The sequence below is a fragment of the Etheostoma spectabile genome, chromosome 2 (assembly GCF_008692095.1).
Source record: "Etheostoma spectabile isolate EspeVRDwgs_2016 chromosome 2, UIUC_Espe_1.0, whole genome shotgun sequence".
NCBI lineage: Eukaryota > Metazoa > Chordata > Actinopteri > Perciformes > Percidae > Etheostoma > Etheostoma spectabile.
In genome coordinates, this window is record NC_045734.1 from 1411674 (window position 1) to 1424607 (window position 12934).

At 38.7% G+C, this 12934-nt stretch overlaps 1 protein-coding gene across 1 annotated transcript in view; it reads right to left on the bottom strand.

Annotated features, from left to right (window-relative positions):
* Window positions 1–12934, bottom strand: part of LOC116694632 (VPS10 domain-containing receptor SorCS3-like) — a 314801-nt gene that overhangs the window by 44815 nt on the left and 257052 nt on the right. The window contains 3 exon segments of the mRNA XM_032524420.1: window positions 5819–5990; window positions 7530–7643; window positions 12714–12847. Coding sequence (XP_032380311.1) covers window positions 5819–5990; window positions 7530–7643; window positions 12714–12847 — 420 coding nt within the window.

A 12934-nucleotide genomic window follows, 5' to 3' on the forward strand; every position in this document is an offset into this window, starting at 1 on the left:
TGCTCTGTAAATCAGCCACAATGGGATTCACTTATCTGCATGAGACTGATGCCGACCAGTCTCTCTAAATGTCACTCTTTGTGTGCATGTATCTCCCAGGGCTGAGCAGACCTAACCACAACATGGCTGGAGCCTTGGGGCTGGGACATCGGTGTTGGTTCGCAATGAAAGGACTGTTGTAAGGGCTGTAAAGGGTTGGATACACACAAGCCGGCATTTGTTCAGGTGTGTGTCAAACCTGAAACCACAATATCAGTGTGATGGGTGACAAAAGCAGCTGTGAATAAGTCAGCAAAGTAATCTTGGTTTATTAGACAGAGCATGGATTTGGGTTGTTTCCCGACACTGAAGGTTAATGTATGCACTGTAACATTTAGCAGACTGCAAGATTAGAAAGAATGTATTTTTTCTATGACCAAGAGCTTTAATGACACGTTCCATGGACAGAAAAAACGATTCTAACAATATGAAAAAGAATAAAAATGCTTTCAATGAAATGCATTTACTGAAAGCTACACTAATTCATATCTTTTCTTACTATTTAAACATTTCAGTCTATTCAGGTTAGTATATTTTTCAACTTTAATATTCAAATTGATTTTGCACATTTTGTTCAGAATTCAAGATATATTTAGTTACTAACAAAACTGTCATCCATTTGTCCATTGGGAAATGGCTAAAATAAATCAAATGCTTTTATTAAAAAATCAAACAATAAACATTAAAATATTTTAATTTTATGAATTCAAGACTTTCTGGGATGAAATGTTGCAAAATTGTTTATCTAAATACCCAACTAAGTAAAATATATACATATCAAACTAAATACATAGTAAATACAAGTAAATACATAGTGTACAGTGCTGGAGTACTTGAGTCCTGGACTTGGACTTGAATCTCTATTCTCTGGATTCAAGTCCGACTCAAGACTGAATTCTCTGGACTCGTGACTTGTACTTGGACTCGAGGAAATATAAAATTGGATTTGAGCATTCATGAAACAAATTCCTGTATACAAATTCCTGTTTTGAGCTCCAAGACTGGCCGGAAAGCAGCTTGGGGAGAAGTTCCAGTCCTTTGGGGGTCACACCCTTTACTTCACCAACAAAAGATGAAGCCATGTCTTGAGAAGCTTCTTGTTTATTTCTAACTGTTAACTCACATTCCATTGTCTTTGGGATCCCTTCTCTTTCACTACTCTTGTAACAAAGGAATTGATAGTAATATGCAACTGTAGTGCATGGTTTGTGGGCTCCCTACTAAATGTTCACATTTGGAAAATACAGAGACATGCACCCCAGATTGGGAAATTTGCCTACACGGATTTTACATGCACTGCTGGAAAGAGCAGCAATAAATGTTGTCTAGAAAAAAGTCAGTAAATGAACTCCCTTTGCGTTTGTGACAGTAGTGTCATTTTTGTTTAATGGAGACCCTCATTTATTAGTGTAGCAGCTCTTTTTTTGAAGTATTTCCACCTTTAATGGACTGAACAGTTATGTGAGAAAGGGGAGAGATGCAGGAAATAATCAAAGGTCAGACTTGAACCCTGGACCTCTGCATCAAGGCATAAACCGGTATGTAAATGTGCACCTGCTCTACCAACTGAGCCAACCCGGCCATGTACATCAGCTCTTTATAGGTGCCAGAGTGGAGAAATGTAATTCAACACAGACTTAACCTTGATGACTCAACTTGGACTCAAACTCAGGTAATGGTGATTCAACTCTGATTCGTCTTTGGTGAAAATGGTGTGAATTAAGGCCAGGTCTAGAAAAAGGATTCATTTATCATTATTCACTTACATTTCTTACGTGAATAGAAACACACACCAACAAAAATGTTTCTCTTTGTGTGACAATACCGAATTGTATTAGAATGAATAGCTGTGGATGCGGGGAGGGGGCACATAGAAAATGCCTTTCTACAGGGCCCAGAATTTTGTGCTACGCCCTTGTCCGAGATTGCTCTGGTGTCGCAGGGAATTCCGCTGGATGCATGTATTTCCATTTACTTCCAATTCCCTTGTGTTGGAGTTCTGAAATCCGGTGGATTTCTGAGCACTATGGTTACCTGCTCCTCAGATCTCTCCAAGGTAAATCCAGACAGCTAGCTAAACTGTCTCTTCAATCTATTTTACAGCGGCTCTGTGCTGAGTTTAGCACCGCCCAAGATGAATGGGATTGATTTAAAGAAAGGTCAATAAACCAGAGCATGTTTTTCTCCCATCCAGGAATGCTGTGTGGACTCGCCAGACCCTCCTATATCTTTTTTTTAACCTGGATTGTATACCTGAAATGCTTTACTTCTATGTTTCTCTTATTAACTAACTCTTGGGGACCAGTCATGGCAAGTCTCTCTATTATAACGGCAACACAGAGTTTGAAAATGAGCACGGCAGTTAATATTTTAGGTTGGAATCCTCAGTGGTTGCGCCTGTCATGTTCGATCACAATGTTCGTTTGCAGAAGAATTTCATCTAGCTTTTCCACTGGGGCAGAAATAAGTTTCACAAAAAGATGAACATGAGCAAGAACAACTGTAGAACATTTTCTCCCAAATGTGACTAGAGTGTGATAAAAATTCAAACTGACAAAACTATTGTTAGGCAGCTCACAGGGAGATTATATTATGTGTGTGTCTTCTGAACTTCTACCCCATTTGGTGATTCTTGAACTGGGGGAACACACATGGGAACTTTATCAAGATCAAAACACTGTGACCGAAATAACAATGGTCTGCCTTGCAGTGCTTTACTAGCCTTAGTGACCACTCAAAGCACTTATAATACATATATGTATAATAAATATAATACAAGCCAGCATTCACCCATTCACACATTCATTCACTGACGGCAGGTGCCATCTGCTCATCAGGAAGATAAGAATAAACATTCACACATACACTTGCAAATTGATGGCACAGCCATCTGGAGCAATTTGGGGTTCATTCAATTCAATAGTTATAAATACATTCTTTGAAGTTTTTATACCTCATGGGGACAATTCAAAATCTGTTGGAAAACCTGGAATAAAATCTCTTGCATTTTTCTGTGGAAATCAAAATAATGTCTCTTTGATGACATTATGAAAAAAAAGGAAGCATGCTCTCACCCTCCAACTTAAGCACTGAGCTGGCAAAGCTTTAATTAGTTAAGCAGTGCCAGACAAAGTGAAGCCAAATCTGATTCATGACAACACTGAACCAAGAGGGAAGTCAGTGCTCAGTCTGTGTCACCATCTGATCTGAACTGTTGTACTTGTTGATTTGAAAATGAACCAGATTCAAGTGTTTGTTTTTGTAAGCCTCCTAGGAGAGTACAGTTTCTGGGCATTTTCCATGAGCCACAGGTGCAACAATTAACTGTTCCTTTCAGTTAGTTTGTTGACATGCAATTATTGGTATAATATAATCATTACATCGTGATGTGAGTTAAAAATATATATGCATTTCAGACATGCCATTCAAAAAATGCAATATTCCTATATAAATGATATTTCTACCACCACACTCATATAACGCTGCACACTGTAAACAACAAACCATTTTAACTGGCAGAGAGAAAATATAGTATACAGAATATATATAGAAATGCAAGTGTCTCAAATCCCCTGTGTCCTTTGATGCCAAATATGTAAACATGGCAGAAGTTCTTTATAAATTTTTTGAGATTTGTTTGATGTCATTCAGGCACAAGCCAATCATTTCTGTGCAACTTGCTTTTAGTGAAAACTCAACGGCTTTTACAAATGCCATCTGTAGCTGTAATTATTGTGTTGCATAACAGGTTTCTGTACCAAAACAAATCCAGCTCTAAACAGGAAATCCTGAGCTTATCATATCCTGAAATGTGTACGTTTTTTTGTTCCTTTTTAAATGTGGATATGCACCACAGAGTCTTCTCTACACATTAAATATTAAAGGGCATTTGCTTTTCCGAAGAAAAACAGCCATTGTAGGCTTCATGAATATAAATTAAACTTTGAATTCATCTTCAGAATATTCTCAAACAGCGTTGATGCCACAATGACTCTTTACCACACCCTTCTCTTTTGTCATATCGTTCCCAGCACCCTCTGCCACCCCCCCTTTTCTTTCAGACAATCCCCCTTTTTAATTTAAAAAAAAACATGCCTCGATTCCTCAACTCATCAAACAGTATTACGACAACTGGGCCTCAACAAGATCCCCAGGGAGATGCACGTACCTTGAGCTGTTGCAGTGCTAGAAAACCCTTTTGTTGCTAATGCTCCAAAGCATATCAATGGACCAATTTTTTTTCGGAAAAACCTGAGGCAGTTTCCTAGTGACCAGGGAGCCTGACAGTCCTAGCTCTGAACAAAGATGCCTTTGAAAGCATGTGTAGGTATGGCTACTTTCCTAGAAATTATGCTTCAGGGTTCTGTAAACTATTTCCTCAATGTTCAATAGACAAAGTAATATACCTTTAAACTCACTTCCATGCAGCACCTTTGGTCTCATCTCTTGCTTTGCAGTAACAGGCAGATTTTTATTTTATGTGCATTTTAAACATTTAAACATTTTTTTAAGTAAACATGGAATGAAAAGACACATTTAGCAATGTGTGTCGAAAATTTGTAACAATTCTGATGTTGTCTTTGTTGAGCTGATGGACGTTTTCGGACATACAATTGTATACATTCAACCAGTGATTTCACAGGGTTTATAAAACCAGGGGACAAGGATAGGTAGAACTGTGTGTCAGAAGCACGATTACGATAACATATGCAGTGTTTCTAGACACTGTGAACAAGTACAAACTGAACAACAGTGGACCCAGAATTGAGCCAAGAGGGATGCCAGAAAGGATTTTGACTTTCCCGGGCAAAAATATTGCCAAGAGACAGAAGTGGTGCTTCTCTAGATTGGACGGGAACACAGGATAGGTAGAACTGTGTGTCACAAGCGTAATTACTATAACATATGCAGTGTTTTTAGACACTGTGAACAAGTACAAACTGAACAAGAGTGGACCCAGAATTGAAAAATTATTCCCAAGAGACAGAAATGGTGTTTCTCTAGATCGGATGTGAACATAGCTAATACTGATGTCTGACTGGTTGAATTCTGTTTAAAAGAATATGAATAGTTTGGCATTTTACCTGATGGGGAAAGAAATACATTTAAAAAAAAGATTTAAAGCTGCACTACCAAATATTATATAACCACTGCTGAAAACACTAAATGCGCTGTAATATAAATTGATGAATTATTGTGACTAACCCTCAGAGAATCATTACTTCCCTCTGCAGATCCCCTCAACTCTACGGACTATTTTAGCTTCCTTCAAATCCTTGTTTTATCCCTGTTTTGGTTCAGTATTGTAGCTCTCATTAACATTGTCTCCAGATGTGGCAGCTTTTTTTAGCAAAAGGTTTTCATCAGAAAGCCTTGTAAAATCAACTGTACGCTCCCTTTGTAGCACCAAACAGCAGAAAGACAAAGTTGGTGAGCATACAGAGGCAAGGCAACTTTAACTGTATTGCACCTTTCAACCAGAAGGCAATTCAAAGTGTTTACAAAGCCAGATATTTCCCTCAGGTGATGGTGGAGACCAAAACAGAACTAAAAAGACAGTGACTATAGTAATTTATATTGATTAGCCAAATTAATTTATTAGTCATATTAATCTTTTTCAAAGTAATTTGTCTGTTGGTTGTTAACATAGAACATTGTTTTTATAAAAATCAAGTAATGCAGCTTTTAGTTAAAATCAACTGAATCAATCTTTGCCTGAAGGAAAAGGAAAGGGTTTTCAGCTAGACTAGTGAAGGAGCCGTGTTGCTTGTGTTCTCACCTCATCTAGATGAACCAGGAAGGTGACGTTGCTACCCAGGTTGGCGGTGAGCTTGCCGTCTTTGGTTGTCAGCGTGAGTCCTTTAGGAGGCCTGTTGGGGCACGGCTGCTTTCTGGCCGTGTATAGTTCTTTAACTCCTTTAGTGCAGTTGTTCAACACCACTTTACGGTAACTTTGGGAAAGATCCAAACAATGATATTTACTTCTTTTAACTTAATTCAATGTTATCCTTTTCTAGTTAAACCTACTCTACAGTCTACACATTTCATAGTTGTTCTAATGAATCCCCCAGATGTTTCAAAAGCTTGTGGTTCAGAAACAGTGTTATTGAAAAAAAAACATACTAGATGACAACTGACAACACAAGCTGTGTCAGAGCCTGAGACACCTTGAAAACTTAATCATAGCACTACTGAATAAAACCTCCCACTGTGATTAAGCTTTGCAAGGTGTCTATCCCTTTGGGAGCCTCAAATCTAACACAGGAGATATCTTGCTGGCAAAAAAGATAAAATGGAATAAAAGTAACTTCTTACACTACAGATACAACACAATCTGTGTTTCATACAGCGGCAACTATAGGGAAAGTCAAGCAATGCAGAATTCCCTTAATCCTGCATTCCATCTCATTTCCAGCAACTCCGCCAGCTCCAAAAAGACGACCCTACTACTCACTTGATTTATTAAGTCAATATACATTTTCATAATGAGTTAACGGTCTCATTCTAGTCTTTGTCAAAACAGCATGATGTTCTTTTTGCAAATTCTGGTTCAATTTATTGTCAAATTGAAGATAAACCAGGGGATGCTTTAGGGGCTTGGCTACACACCCACCTCTCAATCAGGCCTAGCAAAGCTCATGTTTTCATCTGAAACTCTGACCCTCTCACTGTGTTATCACTTTATCAAAGTTGATTGGGACCTTTTGGTGGCCTAAAAATGTATAATGCAATGGTTGGTAGCACCTTGTCAACCAAAGCTAGCCAGCTAGCTAGTATTAGCTGGAAATTTAAGGGATCGTCTGGCGATGTTCCGTACAGCAGTACATGCAGATGAATGGCACTCGAATCCGGAAGTCTGCTCCGCTGGATGACTTGTGTCAGAAGTGTTGAAAATCAGTGACTTCTCTCTCGTTAGTATTTAGCCACTGAAACCATAGAACCACTAGCATCCTTCACCCTTTTGTCCAAATATGGTCACTTCAGGCTTTAAAATACAGAGATGGCAATGGAAAAACTACAAATTCCCAGCTTCAAAATGGCAGTCCACCAACCAATGGGTGACGTCACTGATGCTTCACCCAACGTCCATTCATTTTTACAGTCTATACTTTAGTATTAAGAACTTATTATCACAAGTGCCTAAACCTTTAAGGTGTACTGCAGTGGTAATCATTTTAACATTAGGGATGTGCTAGTAAATCTGCATATTGAAATAAGGTCACTTGAGTTGACAGACAAACAGATTAGCAATGGTCTGATCAATTGGGAAGCGATAGGAAATGATCAACATTCTTTCCGTGTTTGACTGGTAGATCAGATAAAGTGCCAACAGCCCCTTCTTGCTGCAAAGAACATCATTCCCTTTTGCACTGCTAATCATTTTAAATCTGGTATCTGCTCTAAAGCCATGCTTGAGCATCCAAGAAAGCTCATTTATGCAAATTCCCAATAATGTACAGTATGTTAAACATAAATCACACAGTCCTCACCCTGTGCTGTTGAGGTAGTTTTGACCCTGGCTGCAGCTTCTGGAGACAGTGGAGGGGTTGAACCAGAAGGCAGGCCGGCAGTTCCCGTCGCCGCGCCGCTCATATCCATAATCACTGTTGGACAACAAAGCACATCAAAATGGAAGGGACATTTACAGTGTTATCCACAGATGTTCCACGTCTTATCTATCTCTTCATAACTGCTGACCAGTGGACTGTCTGGCACGGCGATGCACCAACATTATTATGTATTGATATATTGAAGGCCACAGTTGACAAATATGCCACAGCAGTGTGAAGAAGTGTGAATGGAAAAAACCCCGGAGGGGGGTTTGTTAACATACACAGGGCTAATGAACTCTCACTTTCCTGATAGCGTTTCCAATCAGAACATGATTTACATCTAACAAAGCAACGTAAGCAAGTGTCCATTCTAATAATAGTCATGGCATTGATTTATCAATTAATCACCAAGCCAGAACAAATAAACAAAACCAAAAAGCCAGTGGCTGACTAGTCTACTTTGACTCTGTGATTACCACAGTGTGAACTGTTCATTAACAAGCTGTCAAGGCAGATTGGTTGCACAGGAGCATACTGTACGTATAGCTTCCGAGGTAAAAGATACTTTGGAAGAAAGCAGATTGTGTGCACGCATAATTGAGATTTTTGTTCAATCTTTTCATATTATTAAAAATCACATCTCTCTTTGAATTGTCTCTTTTACTTAGAAAACCATGCTTGTTGTTACCCCATTTTCAGTCTTTATGGTAAGCTAATAAACTTTGCATAGCATCATTATTTCATGCAGGGCTAATAAGTAGGCTATATTGTTCATCATGTGGCAGCCACACTCTTCACACCTCAAATTCTGTACATAACGTATTTTTGCACATATGGTTTTTAAAATCCTCATTTTAAAATGTAGGCGTGCTTCAAATAATTCACTGCCAGCTAGGTAGGCAAAGAAAATCAAACAAACTTTAGATATACAGTATAGTATGTATAGAGTACAGTATACTGTATTTAGTTGCATTTGAGACTCTACAAACACAAAGTGCTGCATGTTGATGTTGTTTTTCCTGTTTCCTGTCATGACGAGATAACAAAAATACAAGTGTTTAGCATTTGCATAAAAATCAAAACTATTTACACCCACCCACATCATCTCAACAGAACTAAGAGCATAGCGAGCTCACAGATAGATACGACAGAGACAGACATTATGAGCAAATTGTGCGAAACAATCAGATTATTGGAAAACACACAGCAAATAGAGTAAATTAATGAGACACATGAATAGCATATGCAATGGATTCCACTCGAATGGCTGAACGTTGGCCTCAGGCTGCATGCTTCAGTTTATGCACAGTTACGGTTTACATATTTTTTTTCTTTTCCTCAAATTTCTTTTTTTTAACCAAAAGTAACCGCAAACTTGAAAACTACTGTTACCAATGTGTTACTGTGATGCAAACCAGTTCATTGCTCTGCTGAAAACATAGCATCTTTGCATTACTTTTGCAAGAGCATACATTCATCAAGTCAATCCATCAAAATAGCTCTGCATACGCTCACCGGGTTAAGTAATAAACATAATTAGGAAAAGAAAGTAGCGCTAATAACATCATTGCCTTTTCTAATCTGTCCATTATATTTGCACCAAATTCAGCTTATAAAGTTAAAGGGTTGAAGTACTGTGAGTGAGTTGTTTGTAGCTGAGCTAAGTGTGTATGTTAGATCGACCTAGAGAGCATAGAAGTGGAAGAAGTGGATGCACTTTGTGTATTTCAAAATAACAAATGACTGCTGAAGGGCAGCTGTCATTTTAAAATGTCATAGTTGTTTTTAACTTTTACATAGAGGAGCTTTGATTGGGTCAAGGTTACGGCATTATTGTTTTTTTCTCAAAACTGTTTATTGGCATAATTTCAAGAAAAACAATTCTCAGTGCAATTGTGATTCGTGTATAGGACAAAAATAAAAAAATAAATAAATAAAAATAGTAATAATTAAAATAAAAAGGGGCAATGAAGCATGTATAAAAGTAAGACAAGTCTAAGTATGTGCATGGCTACATATATACACATACATCCACAAACGTCTTCACTGCACTTATGCAAAAATATTATTTTAGAAAACAGATGCATAAAACGAACATAACAGGGTCTTCATCATTTCTTACATAACAGGGATGATTACATTAGCACCACAGTACAGTCAAGAGTAAGTCATAGGTGCAAAAAAAAAAAAATAGAATGACAGCGGAGTTAGCCTATGGTGCAGAGTTCAAAAAGGGCAGTCAGCTTCACTGTGGAACTGTAATATTTCTATGTGGTTAAAAAAGGCTTCCAGATCTCAAAGAATTTAGCTGAGGATCCACATAGTGTGTGGTTAGTTTGATTTAACTACATTACCTGTTGATTTGTACTGATACAAACATTCACATTTGCAACACGTTCCTGCTCCCAGCTCGTCCAAGGCTGTGACACATTGTAATCATCTTTTTAATGCTCTGGGAACCCGTCTTCTTTTTCTAATGATTACTTTGCATTATGCAGGACAGTCCGGATGTGAATTCAAACAAAACTATGTTCTTCACATACTGACACTTTCACTTGTCAGCACACTGGGTACCCATGCACATATGGTTGCTGTTTTAAACAATGGGAAACACGTGGTGAATGTTGCGAATTTAAACCAAATTACGTAAAACCACTCATTATGAAAAGATCATGGGTGGAGTTAAGAGAGATAGGTTTGTAAAGTAATGGAGGCCCTGTGAACGTGGCCTTCAGCTTCTCGTTACACTGCTACCTACACGTTTGCCATAGTCTTGACGCCATTGACGCCGAACACTTTTCTGAAAACTGACAACTGTGCAAGATGTTATTTTTGAAGTCGGAGAGGGTGAAATTATGAAAATAGACGCCCATGTGTAAAAGCAGTCTAAAGTCACAGACGTCTCTTGACCCACCCACCACCACAACCTACCTCATTACGCAGAGTTTCAATCTTTTGATGCTACTCCCTACTATTGCCGCTCTTCATACTACGTCATCTTACAGCGCCTGCGGTCAAGCAATTACTCGTTGCGTCCCATACAGATGCTAAAGAGGGCCGGTATTTATAGGTGGGAATCACGGGGGGTCAGGACCCACCCCATATGAGGTCTGTTCCCTCCTAAAAATATTATTAAAACCATGCTGTGCAATGTAAATATTATATAATTCAAATAATGATGTAATTAGTAAAACAATAACAACAAGGGCCAACAAAATGTGTTTTATGTTTAGACACATTTCCCTTCCTTTATGTTAAAGCTCCCATGGCATAAAAATTTACTTTATATGTTGTTTTTGTTTAACATTAATATGCGTTCGCCCAGCCTGCATATGGCCCCCCAGTGGTTAGAAATGGTGATAGGTGTAAACCGAGCCCTGGGTATCCGGCTCTGCCTTTGAGAAAATCAAAGCTCAGATTTCCCCTTTCTCCGCTTGCCCCGCCCAGAGAATTTGGTCCACCCAGAGGTATCATGGCTTTCAAGTGAGCAAAGTTTGTTAAGGCCACCAAGGCCACTAAGGCCTATAAGAGACTTCAGCTACAGTATTAGGGGACCACAAAGGTCTATATAAAAGAGACTTCAGATACAGTATTAGGGGACCACAAAGGTCTATATAAAAGAGACTTCAGATACAGTATTAGGGGACTACTAAGGTCTATATAAAAGAAACTTCAGATACAGTATTATGGGACCACTAAGGTCTATATAAAAGAGACTTCAGATACAGTATTAGGGGACCACTAAGGTCTATATTCAAGAGACTTCAGATACAGTATTAGGGGACCACTAAGGTCTATATAAAAGAGACTTCAGATACAGTATTAGGGGACCACTATGGTCTATATGAAAGCAACTTCAGATACAGTATTATGGGACCACTAAGGTCTATATAAAAGAGACTTCAGATACAGTATTAGGGGACCACTAAGGTCTATATAAAAGAGACTTCAGATACAGTATTAGGGGACCACTATGGTAGGTATAAAAGAAACTTCAGATACAGTATTATGGGACCACTAAGGTCTAATGAAAAATGAGGCATGTTTAGATTTTACTGAAATGCAACATAGGCCTCCTACCTGCGGTAGATGCTAAATCAGATCCAGCAATCTACTTTATACTGTATGTAAGTCCATTCCACCAAAGAGACGTCAGATACAGTATTATGGACCACTAAGGTCTATATAAAAGAGACTTCAGATACAGTATTATGGGACCACTAAGGTCTATATAAAAGCATTCAAATAGCACCATGTCATGGGAGCTTTAACGGTACCTACACAGAGAAGTCCATTGCGAGCCATTTGCGCCAGAAATTAGGTCGGCTGTTATTCACTTTTATTCTTTGGATGAAGTTATTCTTATCTCTAATACAGATGATGCTGAGTCATTTATAAATTTGTAATGACAAAAAAACAAAAATCCACTATGTTAGCAGTTCACAAAGTGACTTAGCTTGTTTGGTAGCTTGATGGATAGTTAAATAGCCAACGTTACCGTGTTACTTCCACCCAACATGCTTTTACTAGGTACAGCAAATGAGCCTAACAAAGTTGTCACTCATGTGGCCAGAGTGAAACATTAAGTTGTTAAACTTTACTAATTTATTTAATAGTTATCTGTTGTGCTAGGGGGCTGTGTTCTCAGTTCAGCAGTATTAGAGAAAAGAATCACATCATCCAATGTTAAAAGTGACTAAAATAGCTTTAAATCTCTTTCTGGAGTTCCACATCTACACATATCCTCCAACAAGAAGAAATATGGCTGTATCATTTGTGTCCCCCTTCAATAGTTGCTCTTAAGAAATGTTATATTTAATGTCGCCCCCATCTGTTACATGAAATGTACGCCCATGCCAGTATCAGGCGCTCAGGCCACTGACTAAGCTGCCATATTTGACGAGTTGGGAGTGAGAACAGGCTGACATTTGGCAGTACTAACAACGTGAAAAAGCCTACAAAGATGAATGAACATTGTGTGCTGCTGCATGTGTGGCAGTGTTGGAGAACGCACACAGTTGTTAATGATGCTCTCCTTTAGCAGACGATGGAGGCAAACATAATCCCCCTCGACGATTACGAACAAAGGAGCTTTTGTACAAAAGGCACACATCATCTTACCATTCAAAGTCATGAGCTCGGCAAATACAGGACTCAGCTGAGAGGATTCTGGAGTAGTCCTTTCCCAGCATGCAGTAGTTTCCAGGCCTGCGCTTCATGTACATCTGTTTTTGTCCCATCACGCAGGGCTCACCCTGTTGGCACAACAAACACCTCGACTACTGTGACTGCTATTTGTTTTATGGCATGAACTTTAATATGGTCAGCGGATCAAATTCATG